The 19,464-nt window shown below is 36.6% G+C and overlaps 3 protein-coding genes across 4 annotated transcripts; all 3 read left to right on the plus strand.

The window, feature by feature from the left end:
• The first annotated feature begins 8,514 nt into the window (after positions 1-8,514).
• LOC133882659 (peroxidase 42-like) lies at positions 8,515-9,093 on the plus strand. Its single transcript, XM_062321864.1, has 2 exons — positions 8,515-8,796; positions 8,881-9,093. The coding sequence occupies exons 1-2, from the start codon at positions 8,560-8,562 to the stop codon at positions 9,076-9,078; spliced, it is 435 nt and encodes a 144-aa protein (XP_062177848.1). The 5' UTR covers positions 8,515-8,559; the 3' UTR covers positions 9,079-9,093.
• Positions 9,094-10,457: 1,364 nt separating this feature from the next.
• LOC133882389 (F-box protein At2g26160-like) lies at positions 10,458-13,181 on the plus strand. 2 transcript variants are annotated; one of them, XM_062321544.1, is made up of 3 exons: positions 10,458-10,840; positions 11,033-11,141; positions 11,874-13,181. In XM_062321544.1, exons 2-3 carry the CDS (start codon positions 11,054-11,056, stop codon positions 13,049-13,051), a joined length of 1,266 nt encoding a protein of 421 aa, XP_062177528.1. In that variant the 5' UTR covers positions 10,458-10,840; positions 11,033-11,053; the 3' UTR covers positions 13,052-13,181. The 2 variants fall into 2 exon arrangements, with proteins under 2 accessions (XP_062177528.1, XP_062177529.1); XM_062321545.1 differs by having other exon boundaries at positions 10,459-11,303.
• Positions 13,182-16,557: 3,376 nt separating this feature from the next.
• LOC133882648 (stemmadenine O-acetyltransferase-like) lies at positions 16,558-18,102 on the plus strand. Its single transcript, XM_062321855.1, has 2 exons — positions 16,558-16,994; positions 17,080-18,102. The coding sequence occupies exons 1-2, from the start codon at positions 16,575-16,577 to the stop codon at positions 18,001-18,003; spliced, it is 1,344 nt and encodes a 447-aa protein (XP_062177839.1). The 5' UTR covers positions 16,558-16,574; the 3' UTR covers positions 18,004-18,102.
• The last annotated feature ends 1,362 nt before the right edge of the window (positions 18,103-19,464 follow it).

Genomic DNA, 19,464 nt, shown 5'->3' on the forward strand with positions numbered 1-19,464 from the left:
TATACAAGTTATCATATTAAATGCTCAAATATCATATTTTGAACGCAAAGATCTTAACCAAAACACAAAGGGATGGCATTAAATTTCCATCACTGTTAAAAAAATTACAAGATCAAATACAAGTAATTAAGATGGTTTTTTATATATCGCTTAGTATGTCGTTTATATGATCCTTAAGCCAAAGGCCAGTTTCATTTTTCTTCTCATATGTGGAACACACTGCTTGGAATTAGCGATCTTCCTCGATGAATCAATACCGAGATCTCAATCAACGGATTTTGATCCCTCAGTGACACGAACTCGATGAAATAAGATCTAGAAATGAGTCAAAGTATTCTGATCCCTTGCTGACACAGATTCGATGAACCAAGACCGAGATCCCAGTCAAAGGATTTTGATCCTTTGATGACACAGACTCAATGAATTAAGACCGAGATCCCAGTCAAAAAGGATTCCGATCTTCTTCTTCTTCACATCTATTCAAACTTCATAATTATTTCTATGGATAGCTATTTCGAAAGTGAGTTTTGGGTTGAGGGTTTAGCCTATCTCTCTTTAGAAACTGTCGATGAATTTGGTTGTGCGCATTTTTTGAAATTTTTTTACGCTTTGAGTGTCCTCCAAAGTCACATAAGGGATTGTCATGCTGATTAGTGCCGCGTCTCCTGTCCAAAATGTGGCAATTGCTTTAAAGATGAAAATAGCATGCAACATCACTATAATTTGTGACACTCAATGTAAGAGCATTTCTAAAATAGGTCTAGAAAGATTTAGAGTTCATTTTATAAATGGCAAAAGCCAAATTAAAAAAGTAGATTTTTCTTTGTTGAATATTTCACTAGGAATGCTAAAGTATGTAATTTATATTTATTTTAGGTTTAGTTTGATATTTTATTATTAATTGACATTTGTTCGTGTTTATACTACGGTGAGATACCGAAAAGCGAAAAAGAAGCACAGCTCAAGAAAAGTAGCCCGTTGAGAACTATGTGTATTAGCGTATGTGTGTCATTTTTAATCATCTTTGTGTAGTATGTGTCATTTCTGTTTAGCTTTGAGTAATGTGTCTTTTCCTTGTTCAGTCGTTTCTATTCAGCCTTGTGTAGTATGTGTGTCGTTTTTGTTTAGCCGTGTGTATTAATATTAATGCATGTGTTTCGTTTGTGTCTTGTTTACTATACATATTTATCATATCGTTTTTCTATTAAACATTTTTTTCTTGTACTAAAGCTGCATTGTTTTAATACCTCATTTCCCCAGTTTGAATATGATAAAGAAAAAATAATTTGTTTTAGTATCTAATGACTTATATGATAATATTAATCAATCATACTGCATAAAACTTGTTCTTGGGTAATTTACTACAAACAGCCGTCACACCCCAACTCCCCAGCCCAAAATTTCATCAATTTTGATGATATTCTCATGGATGCACTAACATGTTCATCATACTATACAAGCTATCATATTAAATGCTCAAATATAATTTTGAATGCAAAGATCTTAACCAAAACGCAAAGGGATGGCATTGAATTTCCATCATTGTTAAAAAAAATATGAAATACGTCTTTATTTCTTTAAGGAGATGGGCTAGGAATAACCCAAATTGGTGTTGGGATACCAACAAAGAATCACTTATTAGATATCCTAGCATTAACTCAATTCTTCCGTTTTCCAAGTTGTACCTAACATTGTCATAACAACCTACAAGTCCATCTATGTGGCCTTTAGTGTAGGCATCCAAAAAGTAAATACAATTCTTTCTCCAATCAGTACGAAGATTTTGAGACGGGATGGACAATAAGTTGTTCTTTCCAATAAAGAAGGCATCGTCTCCTATGCTTGTTACCTTACTCCATTTCGACAGTCTTTTATCTAGCTTGAAGATCACAAAGTGGGTCATTTTATAATATTCTCTTCCTTTGGGATCATCAATAGATCGACTATTGTTTTCCATTTAAATTTTATATTAACGAACGCAAGTTCATTAGATGTCATTTGCAACAACCAATACTCATTTGGGACACACCATGGAGGGGGCGGTGCAGTTCTCACCATCTTTGGCAGAGAAGTAGCGTCACCAATCCAAACTTCTCTATGACCAGTTAAAATATATAATTTTTCTTCATGAGACATGACATCTTTGCCAAATCATGGATCTTTTACCTAAGTCCATTTATTCTATCCACTTGTGCAAAAGGCCAATTCTCCAATCTCACCGTAGATGGACATGGTGGTGTATTCATTACAAGCAGGATTTGATGACAAGACAACCTTATTAACAAAAGCTTTTCGAAAGTAAGCTACACCTCTGGTATTCTTCATTAGGCATATTAGGACCAAACTTCAAAAGATTTGGAAGATTTGGAAAGGTGTCTAGAGGTGGTAGACGAATTTGAGCCTTGGTGAACAGATTAATTAGACACAACTCCGGATACCCATCAACAACGGGTATCCAACCATATCATGTTAACAATATTATATTTTTAATTTCGTCTATTATGTCTATTTAACAGTCTGGTGGTGGGGGAGAAAAATCATGTTTCCAATTTCCTACTAAATACGAAATAGTTCTCCCTTCAATAAATATTTGCTTTCTCTATTATGAAGTAGTTCATGTTCTTCTTTAAATGTGTAATATGAGAATCAAACTGTAGAATATATATATAGTTGGTTTATTTTTATTGGTTACATTCTAATTGACAAAAACGCTTCCATAACAGGGACTTCCATTTCAAGGACTGCAATAACAGGGACACCGTAATTCAGGGTCTTCCAGAATAATATTGCAAAATATTAATTCCAAATATGGAATGAATTGATCAAGACATGATATCTGCATAGAATATCCCAAAGAAGGCAATTTATTGTTGAAGGAAATATTCTAGAGACTTTATAGCTCAGAAAGTCGGTTTTCCCTATAGCTTGTCCAGACGCTAAACACTGAGAGTAGGGGTGGAGCCAAGTTTTAGACTTTGGGGGGGTCAAATTGATAAAAAAAAGAAAAAAAAACTTTGGGGGGGGGGGGGGTTGGGGGGAGTATAATTAGGATTTCTGAAGCCTGTTTAAATAGGCTCATAGGTTGCTTATTTGTAAGAATTCGGTACTGAATTCTATTGTGCTAAAAGATTGTGTTGAGGCAGAGATTGTTAGATTTGCTTGCTCTCTTAGAGTTTTTATCTTGTGTGATTTGATCAATTGAAGTTTAACTTAGGGAGAAGCTCTAACCTAAAGGAGTTCATTGAAGATCCCTTCAGATAGGAGGTCTAGTTGTGAAACGTTCATGTATAGGTACGTGTCAGAGTTAGAGGTACGACTACTGCACTGGGTTATGTGAGTATTACTACCATGTAACAAGCTTTGTCTTCTGAATTTTAGATTTCCTGAGTTTGGCTGCCCCGCAATAGTTTTTCTCTTTATAAGAGTTTCCACTTCGTCCAAAATATTTGTCTCTTTTAAATTCCGCATTTAAAATTTTGTTGCACAATCGATCACACACACACTAATTAGGAGTCTTTATTTTTCATATATATATATATATATATATATATATTCACATTCGAGCATGATAACTGTATATAATTAATTAAGTAAAAGTTTGTTTGCGGTTTGTGTTCAGCTCTAATTGAATTTACTTGTGACACATATTCCCTTAAACTCACACATAGGCCTTCATTATTTAAGAAAAAGTACACATGTTTTTTTAACACTTATACTTAATTTGTAATGTTTTTTTTTCAAATTAAAGATTGTATCGATGTCTTCCAAGCTATAAAAAATTTGCAATGTCTCTCCAAATGACAAAAATATTCTTAATATAAATAAGGTTTGATCTGAAGTTTTCCTAAATCCCCCTAGTAATTCCTAGCAATTTGTCCTTACATTTATACGAAATAACTCGAAGAATTTTGACTATTAAAACCCTCTCTCCATGCTCATGATCAACCCAAATCCACCGATGGCTTAAGACCGAAGCAGATCAAACAGTGATTGGATTCGGTTTCACAGCGAGAGATGGCTAAAATCATATATATATATTTTACTGCAACACTGAAAATCTTTTGAACAAAATTATAGGATTTATTGATAAAATCAATCAATTAGGAGACATTGCTCATTGGTTACAATATCACGGATACAGTTTGAAATTTCTTCAACCCAAACCTTATCAATGACACAAGAAAAGATTGGATTGCTACTTATACTTTTAAGATTGTAGGCTCTCCAAATAAAGCTTTTTGAAGACTACAGGCTGAGGCCGCTATAACTATTTCCTCATGATCTCGTAGAACAATGCATATCCCAATGCATTATTGAGTCTTTTCAACCGTTGTATCCCAATTAACTTTAAAGGATAATTTTTTTCCAAATAATAAGAGTGATGTAACACCTGAAAATCACTTGTCATGTTATGTCAAGAAATATGCAATTGGAAAGTAAAAATGAGAGTGTCAGCTTTGGAGTGCAACTTTTAGTCTATGGGAGAGAGAGAGAGAAAGAGAGAGAGGGGCAAGGGGAGGTGGAGAAGACAAGTGATTAAAATTAAAATTGATTATTTTAATTAAATAGAGAGAAGTTTAGATAAGTTGATGGAAGAAGGTGTTGAAAAATGGTTAGTTAAACTAGTAAAAGTCGGTTTTCATTAGTTATCCTATATAAAATTTTAGATAAATCGCGGTGAATGGTCTAACTGGTCTCCAACAGGGTCAATGTTACATGAATAGAGGTAGCAGAACAAGGGCAAGTTTGGGAAAATTTTAAAAACTCTTTTTGGATCTAGTCTTTGTCATTGGCACTTTTCCAAAGAAACTAAAAAAACATTTTCAAAAAATAACTAGACAGCTAGGTACGGATGTGCTTGTCACATATAAAATAAAATAATAAAAAGAGTGGCAACCGGTATGATGGTCGTTGATCTGTTTTGCAGCTCCACGTTCGTCGCCAAATTTGTCTAGCGGCCCTGCATGTGGTTGCCACCAAATAGTTTGATGGCCCTTGTGGTGGTCGCCAGATCAACATCGTAGTGGCTGCCACTAGCGGCCCTTTAATATATATATATATATATTTTGCAAGACTGAAGAAGAGGAGAAATAATAAAATTACAACTCTTGCACAAGTATCTCATAACACTGAGACACATTGAGTGAGACTCACATGTGAGATTCACATACATGAGTCCCACCTCATATATTTTAGTTGTGAGATAATTGTGTAATATGGGTTGTGCATTAATCACCTCCCGAAAAAGAGACCGCCACAAGAATCTGTGATGTAATCATAAATTTTGAGGGTTATTAAACCGTTAAAGGATAGTAGTAGTACTACTTTTTTTGAAGGGAAAATGTAATAATTTCATTAATACACCCAAAGGGTAACGTAGTTACAATCAGACTGAGTCAAACTCAGACCAAAATAGGTACTCAAAACAATACAAATATCCCATTTCAGTTACCCCAGAAACTCAGATCATACCGACAGTTGCTACAAATAAACCTAGTCAACAGAAAGGTGCATCTGCGTTAACATATGAACCTCTACTTGCACTATGGAGTCGATCACAAATAATCTGTGCTAAGAAGCAATGACCAGGCTAAATCTAACACATAGCAAACTGTCAAATAAAATCTGTAATCAAAGACAAGAAAACGCCCAAAACAAAAGCTGTCGTCGAAAGAAAGCACCACCGGAGACGGCGCGTGTAGAACATGCGCCGGCACTGGAAGATCCTCTACAACAGCCGAACACCATAAACCCCCAAACACCACCAAACACGGCAACAGAGACGGAACGTGGCCATCACTAGCGGCCGAAGGAGTGAAGAACACCCTGGCACGTGATGACCACACGCCGATCACCAATGAACATTCCGATCGAAGCAAGCAGCGGCAGAACCGGAGGACGACGGCGAGCAAGGCTGGGGGACGCGTGTCGACCAGAGGACGGTGGAACAGAGTACATCTGGCCTTAAAAAATGAAAAACACTGAAGCACACCAAATCGTTTCGCCGGCGACACAAGCGGCGGTCTCTCCCCCACCGGAACCTCTCTGGAGTGTTTTCCTGCCAAAAACAAAGGACACCTAAAAAACTAAAAAAACCAAACCACACTCCATAGTCCAAAAGGACTAGGAGGACTAAAACCACTACCTGAACAAGTCCGGGGGCCTCAAAACTCCACAATCCTAGTGGCTGGGAGACTCTAACCTCCACTGGAACAACCCAGGGAGGAACAAAAACCTCTCCAGCCCAAAAAAGGCTAAGAGAGGAAACAAAATCCGGGAGGAGGGAGGCTTGGAACCTCCCTCCCCCGGCAACCCACCACACTCTTTAGAAGAAAAGTTTTCTGGAGAAAAGAGAGATAGCGACGCGCAGAGTGAAGTGACGTTGGTGGTAAGCTAGAAGTTAGTAGTAGTACTACTAGTTGTAGAATAAAAGGACTCTCTAAGTGAGAGACCGAGTAGTCTCAGGTTGAGTTGGTAGAAGTTTAATTAATAGTAGTTATCTATTTATTTTCGTTATCTACAACTCTTATTTTAAGGATGGTTATTGGTGAAATAAAGAAAGTTGAGTATTATTTTTTAAATACAATTTATTATGTTTGGGAGGTTACAGTTCCTTTGAAATAGGTCATTAAATGTCATAACTCTCTCGAAATAGCCATATATCTTTTCACAACTCTCTTTAAGTAGCCATATATATTTTCCTATGTTTTGTTACTAGTTAGCTCACACCATGGTCTGTTTAGATTTGCGATTTCAATAAGTACGATTTTAAAATTCATGATTTGAAAACTTAATTATTAAAAAAAGCAGTTAAACGTTGACAAAATCATAGATTGGTCTTCAAAATCGCAGTTTAGTTTTTAAAATTGTATGTTTTAAAAAAAAATTTCATTGCATGCGATTTTAAAATACAGATTTTCTGCTATTTCAAATCGCAATCTCAAACAATCAGGAGACATTGCTCATTGGTTAAAATATCACAGATACAGTTTGAAATTTCTTCATCCCAAACCTTATCAATGACACAAGAAAAAACCTCTCGTGCAAGAATATGAGCTGTAGAATTTGCATATCTCTTCACATGTTCAATCCTCCACGATCTTAGCTTATCCAAAACCTCTTTAATCTCATCTATAAGATGACCCATTTTGCTCTAGTTGGGGCTTTCTATATTCATCGCATTGACAACTTGCAAGACATCACCTTCTAAAATGATATAAAAAAAAAACCCATCTCCCTGCATAGTTCCACGGCATGAATTGCTGCTAATGCTTATGTGACTACAACCTATGCAAATAAAGCTTTCTAAAGACTACAAACCGCCATCACTACTCCTTCGTGATCTCGTACAACAATGCTTATCCTACTGCGTCCCCAGATCTTATTAATAGCTGCATCTTAATTAACTTTAGAAAAATGATACATTCACAACCCCTTTCACCCAACTCTCACACAACCTTCTCACATTGTGTTGGTCCCATGCATGTAGGTCCCATATGTGGAACCCACACAATGTGAGAAGAGGGTTATGTGAGAGTTGGGTGGGGGTTGTAAGAGCACTCACACCAGGTTAGCCATCCTGTACTTTAAGCTAAAATAGATAGAAAAAAGCCCAAAAACGTCTTCCATCGGATTATGCATCCTAACGCCAGAATACATACAAGCTGCATTTGTGAGCAGTGCAACGCTACGTGTGGCGTTGCACTGTTCATACATCTTTCTTTCGGCGCGAAACTGACGGATGGGTTGCTTGTTTTTCTTTCTCATTTTCCTTTTCCTCTCCTCTCCCGCTGCTTTCTCTCGTTTGCGTCTCTGTCTCTCAAGGTCTGCTCTTTCCCTCATCTTCTCTCTATCTCTCAAGGTCTTCTCCCTCTCTCTCTCTCTCTCTCTCTCTCTCACTCGATTTATGGTCTCTCTTCTCTGTTTTCATCCAGGACTCGTGATGAAATCGTCTAGTTCGTGAACTTTGTTCTTAGCCGCACAACCCATCCCCTTCCCGGCCCCTGCTTCCCATCGCACCAGAGAGAGACAGAGAGAGAGAGAGAGAGAGGGAGAGAGAGCCAAGAGTCTGGGAAGAAGAAGAAGAAGAAGAAGAAGAAGAAAGGAGTGGGTGTCTTCAAAAAAGCACATGGAGAAACGACAAAGCTAGCTAGATAAGATTCTTCATTTTTCTTCCCTTGTGAAATTTTTGTTATGATGGGACCATACTCTTAATGTTAATTGATTTTAAATTTTAGTGGAATTTGGGTGTTGATTTCGTTGGATGTATATGCTGGTGGCCAAAATTTTAGAGGGGTTTTTGATTTGCTTTTTGATATTTGGATTGAGTTTGCTTGTTCTAATAGTAATTTTGAGTATGCTCTTGTGAATCATCGATGAGTTTTAGTGCTTGAGAACATATTTAGCTTCAATGAGTTCTTCATGGGTTAAGTTTGATGGGTAAATGATTTGTTGGGTTTCTGTGATTTGTTCAAATAATAGAGATATGTGTGTTTGTGGAAGTGTTTGTTTAAAGAGAAGCAAATCAGAGTCAGTTTTAGTACTGAGAGAGTAGAAGAGATGGCTTCCAATTCCATAGCTCTCTTCTTCTTTGCTTTGTTGTCCTTCTCAGCTGTGTCTCTCAGGTCTGCTTTTGCAGACAATAAGGAAGACCCAGGTCTTGTAATGAACTTTCACAAGGATGCATGCCCTCAGGCTGAAGACATTATCAAAGAACAAGTCAGGCTCCTCTACAAGCGCCACAAGAAAACTGCTTTCTCGTGGCTCAGGAACATCTTTCATGACTGTGGTGTTCAGGTAAGCTCTCTCTCTCTATAGAGCTATATATAGTTGTTGAACTTGTTGATAAAAGCATTTCTAATTCTATGGTTTGTTAACTAGTCATGTGATGCTTCACTACTGCTGTACTCAACAAGGAGGACCTTGTCTGAGAAGGAGACAGACAGGAGCTTTGGGCTGAGGAATTTTAGTTACATCGACAACATCAAAGAAGCTGTGGAGAGGGAGTGCCCTGGAGTTGTTTCCTGTTCAGATATCCTTGTGTTGTCTGCTAGGGATGGCATTGTTGCGGTAACTTAATCCTTGGCACCCACTTCTGCATTTCTTTGTCAATTTCACCTTCGGTATATATTTGGTTCATTTTCTAAATCGATCCCCTGTTCCACTCTCTGTTTTCTTTATTATATACATGCATCCAAGTTTGAACATGCTCTTGATCTCGACTTTTCTTTTCACATATGTAATAGATTAGTGGATCCACCCCACTTGTACCCAAATTGAATTTCCTTTCACTGAGGCTAGGTAGAACTTCAGTTTTCTGTCTTACTGGGTTCTAAAGAGTTTGTGGTAAACTTTTACTTTTATGGGTAAAGAATCAGTCAATCAGAAGGGTTATGACAGATCGATCTAGATCTTCTTATTAATTATTGTACCATATTTTGGTTGGTTGTGTTTTATTTGATTGTTGATTAATGCAGTATTTAATTGTTCTTGTGTTGTCTCCCTCTGTCATGCCTTTTTGGGATGCAGGCTCAGTCAGAGTGTTTTGTTTGTTGGTTGTATTTGTTGAACCGTGATCTAGTTTTTTTACCGGAGGGTTGTAGAGTGTGCTGCTTTTTTCAATGAAAGGTTTATTCATCTAGAAATAAAAAAGGGTAATTATCTTTTTCCCTATGAACTACTAAAAAATGCGCAATACCCCCATGAACTACTAACTCGACCAAAATAGAGCATTCAACTACCAAAGACAACTATTTTCTCCCCTTCCGTCAGTCAAAGGGGTTAAAACAAACGGTCAACGGGTCATGTGCCGTTTTATATGGGGGCATGTTGAAAGATGATGGTAGTTAATGGGGGGAAAAGAGGAAGATGGTGGTAGTTCATAGGGGGAAAAGAGGAAGAAAATGAGGGTAAAACGGCGTGTGACTGACGGAAGGGGGGAAAATGGTTATCTTTGGTAGTTGAATACTCTATTTTGATCGAGTTGGTAGTTCATGAGGGCATCGCGCATTTTTTGGTAGTTCATGAGGAAAAGGTAATTACCCCAATAAAAAAAAGATTCGAACGATCGATATCCATATGAATTGAAGAAGATGCCATTGTTTCAGTAGGAATTGAAGTCTCCATGAAAAACAATTAGTTGGTTAGAAATTGATTGGTAGAATAAAATGATAAAAAGTAGAAAAAAATAAAAATAAAAATATAGAGCTAAGAATAGATAATTAAATGAAGTATGCATTTTAAAATTCTTTAATTAAATTAGATAAAGTAAATTTTAATTAATTATTTTAAATTGAAATATACATTATCCAATATGACGAGTGTTCTAACATAAACATTTCTCTTAACTTTAACTTACATGAGGATGATTTTTTTCAAATAATAAGAATGAAGTGACACTCAAAATCTTTTCATGTCAAGAAATAAATATGTACTTCGAAAGTAAAACTGAGTGTCAGCCTTTTCCCATCAGATAGATATCTACGCCCTATTGCTAGATGTCATTATGCCATCTGTTTCCCCATTTCGGATCATCCCTAATTTGAAATCCATTTCTCTTCTGCCCCGCTCCCTTCTTTCCCAAAATCTTACCGTTGCGTTGCCCCCTCCTCCATCCCTTTCGCCCTTCATCCTCTGACCCATTACATAGTAACATATAAGTAGTGACTCTTCCGAAAGTAGAAACTTTTCTTTTGAGCTTGAGAGGCACGCAGAAGAGAAAAAAGTAGATAGTCAAACAAAAATCTTCGGTTCATTGCGATTATCATATGAAGAACTAACTCAGTTTCTTTGGGAGCTTTGGGCAAGGCAGTACTGGTAGCCGCTTTCGGCTTAAGGGAAGGTTTACTCTTCCTTTCAATCTAGCTCTTATGGGTCTAGTTCAGAGTCTTCTGACGAAGTTAAATGAAGTAAATCAGGGGGGAGCTTTTAGAACTATTGCTAAGGGTTGGATATACATATATATCTTCTGTTGCTTTCGTTTTAGACTTGTTTCTGTGTAGTTGTTTGTTTGGACTGACTTGTTTGTAAACAGTTCGCTTCTTTTTCTGCATCAATGGAGTTGAACGATGACATGGCCGCACATGATTCTCTTCCGCAGCGAAAAATCGAAAAAAGAAAGTTAACCGAGCATTCATGTCAAGGTGTGATCTCTGTTTTCTCTGTCTCCTGAAGTTTAGCCTTTATAGAAGCACCATGATCCTTTGATACTTATGATGGGGTTCTTGTGAACCTTTCAAGCCACTCTCCAAACGGGTTTGCAAATTCACACATGATTACTGGATGGAAAGATTTTGTTTAAATGGGTAATGCTAACCAACAATCATTTCATGATGAATTATATTTATATTATCGGTGGTTTGTATGATGAATCTGTATGAAAGCTCATCTATCATCTCAAAGTAGATTTGTTTTCTTGCTTTTAAATATAGAAGTGGCAAATAATGTTGATGTAACGTGCTAGTAGAAGCTCTGATGGCAGATGCTGGTATTCGGTTTTTGGGGCTAATGGAACTATTTTTGAAGATTAACTAGAGATCTCATCCTTGAGACAAAAGTAATGGATGACTGGTCTCAATCTTGAAGAGCCAATAATTCAAGATGAGGCTAATTTTATGCTTACCAAGCTGAAATTATGCAATATTTGTCCTTGTTCTTGGTAATTCAATCTCGAATGAGGATTGGGTTCAATCATGTGGTCTTGAGAATAATGAGCAAGAGTTGTCAAACTTATGGTTGGGCCACCTTTTCAGAGGCCAACAGAATGCTGAAGATGGCAGGAAATCATTAAATTTATCTTACCTATTATGTAAACAGTATGTAAAATTTGTCAATAGCCTTCTGATATTCTTATTTTAGTTCCTTCTTTGCTTCAGAAGAAGCCCAACTTCTTGAAGGTCAGCTGTTAGAGCTTTCAGAGGATTTAATACATGAGATGGGAAAGCGATTGATAAACTATGCTGATTATGTCCGATTCCGCTCAACTTGTAAGCCATTGAAATCCATGCTACCAAAGACGCCAAACCACCAACTCAGTCAAGTCCCATGGCTTATGCTTCCGCGCGAAAATGTAAGCGAAACACGTATCAGTTTCCTAAACCCATTAGAAAATAAGAAGTATAGCTTGGACATTCCAGAATTACACGGGAAATTGTTTCGAGGATCATCACATGGTTGGATACTCGCTGTTTATGGGCATCCAGAGTTGTTTCTTATTAATCCATTTACCAGGGCTCAAATTCAGCTGCCTCCTCTAGACACATTTCCGAATGTTTTGAGGTACGATCCAGATGATGAAGATGAAGAATATTTGATTGTTCGAGAAAGAACTCAGTCAATATATTCCCAAAGTGTGGATTACTTTCGAAAAGCTTACCTTCATAAGGTTGTTTTGTCTTCAAGTCCTACTTCTAAGGAATACATTGCCATGGCCATCTACGGTTATTTTACATATTTGGCTTTCTGCAAAAGTGGCGATAAGAAATGGACTCAGGTTCAACCAGTTCAGAATTATGAAGATGTCATTTCTCATGATGGGAAATTTTATGCTTTAGCTGTTGGTGGATCGATTTGGGTTGGTGACGCTACTTCCCTGCCGAAGATGATGAGATTTGAGCCGTCCTTTCGACTGCAACTCGAATATAAGCGCAGTTTTGTACGTATGACATCCGGTGAACTTGTGATTGTTGGTAGGCTATTGGAATGGAAAAGAATAGGTTGGAAACGCTATCTCATAACAACTCACTGTCGCCTCTTTAAGCTAGATCAAAGACGGTTGAAATGGAGTAAGGTAATAAGCATAGGAGATGATGCATTCTTTATTGGAAGGAATAACTCATTGTCAATCTCGTCGCAAAATCTTCCTTCTGGTTGGAGCAAAAATTGTATTTACTTTTCCGATGACTTCACTGAAGGCGGCCTCCACGAAGATGGAATTGATAATGGTATGTACGACTTGAAGAACAGAAGAATTGAGGCAATGCCAGGATATGTAAGTGATTCTGTGGCGGTATGGCCTGGACCAATTTGGGTGGTTCCTAACCCATGTCCTTGAGCATAAACAGAAGTGATTCAATCATGTGATTTCGATTGGTTTAGACACATGTAATTGGATGTACTTTGAAGAATCACATTGATCTTATTTACTTTGTGTTCCATATGAAAGGTAGCAAAATTTGGTCGAAGTTACTATTTGATGCTCATGGAATGTTAATCAAATAGTTGCTGATATGATTGCAGCAAAAGCTTGATTTTTTTTTTTTTTTTTTTGAATTTCCACTACATTATCTAAATGTATCTCCCCATAATCTATAATTGAAGTTGCAACCCCCCCCCCCCCCCCCCCAAAAAAAAAAGAAAAAAAAAAGAAAAAAAAAAGGGAAAAAAAAAAGAAGAAAAAGAGTTAAAATAAATAACCATGATAAAGGAAAAAAAATTGTTTTTCTCTGAATTCTTTGTTAGGGACACTTGTTATTTTGAACCGTGGAAGGAGAACAATATTGCAACATCAACAGTAAATTAGGGGGACATTGTAAAAATTAATTAAAATATTATAAATGTGTTGATAGTTAGAGAGGATAAATGGAGTTTCCCCTAACTAGCAAATTTATATGATCCTATTCTTTGCATAGAATGCGATTATACCTATCATAAAGGAAAATTCCGAATTTGAAATTGGACATCAAATCAACTATAAAACTAAATTGATGGATTTGATTGATCGATCTACTTATTTTGCATTATTTTCTATATGCATATGCTCGTATCTCCATTGGCTACTAAAGCTTTCGTTACATGACCTACATCTACGAGATAAAGTCTAAATAATTACATTTTATTTTTATTCCTTGATATTTTTACAATATATGAGATTATGAGACTCTTATTTATAGAAGAGTTTGGATAAATAAGTATTGTACTATCAAATTTGATTATAAGATATTACTATTAATTACAACGAATCTATAATATTCCAAAATGTAGTTAATAAAAGAATAAAAAAAAAAATGAAGAAGAAAAGTAAAACCTCTATCTTTCAGCTGATTTTTTTGTTTTTTGTTTTTTTTGGTCTTTTTCTTTTTTCTATTCTCAGTAGACTCTTCTTACTTCAATCAAAGTGTTGCAAGTGGATTACCCATGTCTGTCAAGACGTGACGTGATGTGCTTGCTTGCTTCTTTTCTTTTTTGAGATAATTTCATTTAAGACACCAAATTATCACTTTATTTGACTTAAGGACGTTTTAAATTAAGATATTCAATTTTCTAAACGTCTTATTTACAAGTATTTTGTTAGAATTTGTAGTTAAATTTTGTCAAAATTTTTAAAATATTCATATTTTTTTTCAGGAAGAAAAAAAATTTGTTAAGATTTAGGTGTTGGTCAAAATTTAACAGAATTTGTAAAAATACCTATGCCTGAATATTTAAAAAAAATTATATATATTTTTTTTTAAAAAAATAAACACAAGGGTATTTTAAAAATTTTGGTAGGATTTAACAATAAATCCTAACGGAATACCTATAATTAAGACGTTTGAAAATTTTGATACATTATGCTCCGTTTGTTTCGGCGTAAAATGATTTCTGAAAAATAATTTCGGCATTTTCCGATGTTTGGTAGGGGCGAAAATAATAGTCAACCGAAAAATAATTTCTGTTTGACCAAAAATGCTCAGTAAATTTCGGGAAATGATTTACGCTTTTTAAAAGCGTAAATCGTTTTCCGAAGACGCCATACGCGGTCGATCTCTTTTAAACGAAGCAATCGACCTTCACGTTTAAGCAGACGACCACCATCGAAATGTTACCGGTATCGGAATCCGACAACATCCGGTTAATGTTGCCGGTATCTGGCGACGGAATTCGGCCACCTTTGCCGGAATCCGGTCAGCCTAGATTTCGGCGTTGGCCGAAATCTGGTTTGACCAACCGGATTCCAGCCAACCGGCAAAATATGGTCAGACAGGCCGGGTTCCGGCCATCTGGCCGGAGAGCCGGATTCCGGCTGGTCGGCCGAATCTGGCCAGAGAGGCCGGATCCCGGTCGGCTGGCCGGACGGATCTGGCCAAATCCGGCCAGCCTGCCGGGATCCGGCCTCCCTGGCCGGAATCCGGACGTTTGTGCCGGAATCCAGCCGTTTTTACCGGATTCCGGCGAAACTGTTGGAATTCGGCCACGTTCACCGGAATCCGACCATCCCAGATTCTGACGAAACTGTCCGGATTTCGGCCTTTATCTCAAATTTTGGTTATATTAGCCGGAATCCGATAAAAGTGGTTAGAATCTTGTCAGTCAGTGACGGAATCTCGTCATTGATGATTTTTATATTATTTTATATTAATATTTATATGTTTTGAATAAAAATTAATTTTTATAGGTTAAAATGATTGAATGAAAATATAAAAAATATTTGTGATTTTCTGTGCGCGCCAAACACCGAAAAATGCTTTCAGCGAAAAATATTTTTCAGAAAAATAACTTTCCTGAAACTATTTTACGATAGAAACCATTTTACATCGAAACAAACGGAGTATTAATTTAAAAGGTTTTGAAATTTAGTACTTTTAAGTTAAATAAGACAATAGTTTGATACTATTAAGTAAAAGGTTTTTTTTTCGTGTTCCTAAGATAATACTAAGGATGATATCCTCTTTAGGAGCAAAAATCCAAAGGAGACGCTTTGGACAAACAGCGAGGACGGCATTTGTCGTAACAAAAATATGCATGGTAGAGAGACATCGATGAGAAGGACTGGGAAAGCACAATTGTGAGTATGAGTGGAGTACGTTGTAGATTCGTTCAAACAAATTAAATAAAAATAAAAAGAGTGGAGTTGTAGATGATCGGTTGGTCGATCGATATCGTAATATTTTAGTTTGAAATCTGGTTTTTTTTTTTTTTGGATTTTATAATAATTTTAAAAAAATTGCTATAATTAATTTCATTCTTATCAACAACGCACGTTGATGAAGACAATGGGAGTATGAGACCCATGCAATACAGATGTTAGAAGAAGACCGGGTCTTGCGTTTGACTTTTATTTTTATTATTCACCTTTTATTTTAATTAAATATTTTACGTATTAAATATCGATTGTTATTAAGAAAAAGTTTAGAAACACAAGTGATGAGGGTTATTAAAATATTAATTAAATTATTAAATTTATTTAAGCTTTTTAGACGAAGGGTGATTTTACATCTTTCTCACCAATTGTCCCTTCTCTCTGTCTCCCATCACCTTTACCACAACTCTTTTAATTTGCCACATCCTCGTTAGTGTTAAATGCTATCTTACATTGCTAACATAATATATAATAGAGTAATTATTTTTTACATAATTCTTACATAATTTTTTGTACAATTTTAAATTCTTTTTTTGTTTTTTGTTTTTTTTTTTTATTATGAAGGACCATTAAATTTATTTTTTTATATATGGACTTTAAATATTCAATGATAGATCTAAAAACAAAAATTGTTAAAGTTGTGTAAAATATATTATCCAATGTACGTTGGTATCCTCGCCCACCTCTGCTATAAATCAAGTAGCTAGAATCAACATGAAACAAGGCCAAATTAAGAATGGGAATATTAGAGGTAGATATCATTTCCAAGGAAAACATCAAACCATCTTTCCCAACGCCCTCTCACCTCCGAACTTATAAGCTTTCCCTTTTGGATCAGCTTATTCCCTCTCCATACGCTCCGATCATCCTCTTCTACCCTAATAACGATCACTCCGACGACCTTAGCAATATCCCCAAGAGGTTAGAATTGCTAAAGAAATCTTTGTCCGAGACCTTGACTCAGTTTTATCCGTTAGCTGGAAAGACCAAAGGCGACCTCTACATTGAATGCAATGATGAAGGCGCCTGTTTTGCAGAAGCCCATGTCAGCGGCTGTCTATCCGAGTTTCTTAGCCATCCCGATCTCTTGTTAACACACAAGTTTCTTCCTTGTGAATTCGTTTGGAAAGAATCATGTGCCGTGAGTAATATTCAGGTCGGTAAATCATTACTTATTCAATAAATAAATAAATTCTATAAGAATAGGTAGATGTAATCATTTAATTTATATTCTAATACAGGTGAACGTCTTTAGGTGCGGTGGAATCGCCATTGGTTTGTGTATTTCTCACAAGATCCTTGATGGGGCAGCATTGAGCACCTTTCTCAAGGCATGGGCTAGCACAGCCAGGGGATCTTCTGAAGCAGTGTGCCCAAACTTTGTCTCGACTTCTCTCTTCCCCACAAGTGATAATTTATGGCTTCGAGACTCGTCAATGGCTATGTGGGGTTCCATGTTCAAAAAAGGAAAGAGCATGACGAGGAGACTCGTGTTTCATGCCTCAGCTATAGCCACCCTCAAGGCCCAAGCAACCAGCTTGTGTGTGAAACACCCCACGCGCTTGGAGGTGGTTTCAGCTTTCATATGGAAGCATGCCATGGCCGCGTCTAGAGAAAACTTTGGTTTTCAAAAGCCCTCTTTGTTAACCCATTTGGTGAATCTGCGCAGAAGAATGGCATCGCCGTTGTCGGAGTATTCTATTGGAAATCTCCTTTGGATAGCGGCTGCTCAGTGCATGGACAAGGATCATGATCAAGTAGGATTACAAGGCTTGGTGGGCGAGATAAGGGGTGCAATATCAAGAATTGATTGCGATTTTGTTCAAAAACTGCAAGGTCATGAAGAGATCAGGAATTCTGTGATGTGTGAGTCTCTCAAAGAAATTGGGGAAGTAGGCTCCAAAGACGAAGTAGACTACTTTGGGTTTAGCAGTTGGTGTAATTTAGGATTCTATGAAGCTGATTTTGGGTGGGGAAAGCCTATATGGATCAGCAGCATTGGTTCAAGCAGTCCAGTGTTCTTGAATCTGACTATTTTGGTTGACACGCGGTTGGGAGATGGGATAGAAGCTTGGGTGACCCTGGATGAGCAAGACATGGCTAGATTAGTATGCAATTCAGAGCTCCTCACATTTGCTTCCTTGGATCCCAGTCCTCTCATATAATGATACTGTTCTTAGTTTCGTCATAGTGTTGTTTTTTTTTTTAATTACAGTTCCCATGTAGAAAACTAATTGTGATCTACTATGAGTTTAGAAATATTAATGTTCATTTGGTAAAGAATGATTAAGTTTATACAATTGGATACTTCAAAATTGATGCCAAGAACCAAAGCTCACCATAGATGGCCATGGCCGTATATTCATTAGAAGCAGGATCTGACGACAAGACAATCTTACAGATGAAAATATCTCGAAAGAAAGGCACACCTCTAGAATGTGTTTTTTGATTAGAAAGATATGATCTTTCTCCATAAATCAAATATTCTTCATTAGGCACATTAGGATCAAACCTCAAAATACTTGGAAAGGTGTGTAGAGGTGATAGATGAATTTGAGCCCCGGTGAACGGATTAATTAGACACAACTCCGGATACCCATCAACCGCGAGTATCCAGCCATATAATATATGATGATCCCCACAATAACATTCAATGAATATTAAAGGAGTCAATTCCTTATGAAAACAAATGGTTTACAAAAGATATGAATTGCATTCGTTTAAGAATTCTACTTCCAAGTGTTTAATAAAAGATAGTTTAATTTATATTATAAATTTATTCCTAAGTTCTTGACAAATATAGTTAGTTATTTATGTTTCTATATTTTTAATTTCGTCTTAACGGTCGATCTGGTGGTGGGGAGACGAATCATGCTTCCAATTTCCTACTAAATAGGTCTAATTACTTCAATAAATATATTTGCTTTCATTATTATAAAGCAATGTTTTTTTTTTTTTTTAGATGCGTTGAAAACATACAAAAGCTAAAGCCATACTGCTGAAATAAAACTGTTACAAACCTAATGTTATTCTAAGGTATAACTATAGCAAGCTAAAGCTGAAAACTAGGATAATTTTAGCTACAGCTACAGTATACTAATGATTAACAAGCCGATCTTTGCCACTGAAAATTGGAATAGAGGAAATAGGAGCAAGATAGGTGGAAATGTTGCCAGAGTTGGACTTGGCTGCGGCCCAATGTGTTACATAATGAACACAGAAGTTTGCGCTTTAATTGACTTTCTAAGTTGACCACGAAGAACCAGTTTGGATGGAGTTGATAGTATTATATATAATATTGGAGATATGCCAATCTTGAGAAAGATTAGGTTGTTGGAGAGCTAGTGCGTATAACTGTCTGTGAGTCACCTTCTAAAACATATTTCTTGAGACATAGTGAGGATGCTAACAAGGTAGCCAAATGAGCTGCTAATAAGGCTTCTCCCATATTTGGGGAGCATCGGGGATGAATATGAGAAGTCATGCCAATGATCTTGCCTTCATGATTACGACAGATTGCCACTTGAGCTGAGAACGTGTCTCAGATGGCTGTATTAAAATTAATCATATACCAATCAGACGGTGGCCTAAGCCATTTTTCGACCGGAGGAGATGATATAAGATCC

This window comes from Alnus glutinosa, chromosome 11 (assembly GCF_958979055.1).
Source record: "Alnus glutinosa chromosome 11, dhAlnGlut1.1, whole genome shotgun sequence".
Classification (NCBI taxonomy): domain Eukaryota; kingdom Viridiplantae; phylum Streptophyta; class Magnoliopsida; order Fagales; family Betulaceae; genus Alnus; species Alnus glutinosa.

Bases quoted from the DNA above. Each gene is read 5' to 3' on its own strand.
- LOC133882659 (XM_062321864.1), top strand. From the start codon at position 8,560: ATGGCTTCCAATTCCATAGCTCTCTTCTTCTTTGCTTTGTTGTCCTTC. The intron at 8,797-8,880 runs GTAAGCTCTCTC...TTTGTTAACTAG, and splicing joins TTCATGACTGTGGTGTTCAG to TCATGTGATGCTTCACTACT.
- LOC133882389 (XM_062321544.1), top strand. From the start codon at position 11,054: ATGGAGTTGAACGATGACATGGCCGCACATGATTCTCTTCCGCAGCGA. The intron at 11,142-11,873 runs GTGTGATCTCTG...TCTTTGCTTCAG, and splicing joins AACCGAGCATTCATGTCAAG to AAGAAGCCCAACTTCTTGAA.
- LOC133882648 (XM_062321855.1), top strand. From the start codon at position 16,575: ATGGGAATATTAGAGGTAGATATCATTTCCAAGGAAAACATCAAACCA. The intron at 16,995-17,079 runs GTCGGTAAATCA...ATTCTAATACAG, and splicing joins GTGCCGTGAGTAATATTCAG to GTGAACGTCTTTAGGTGCGG.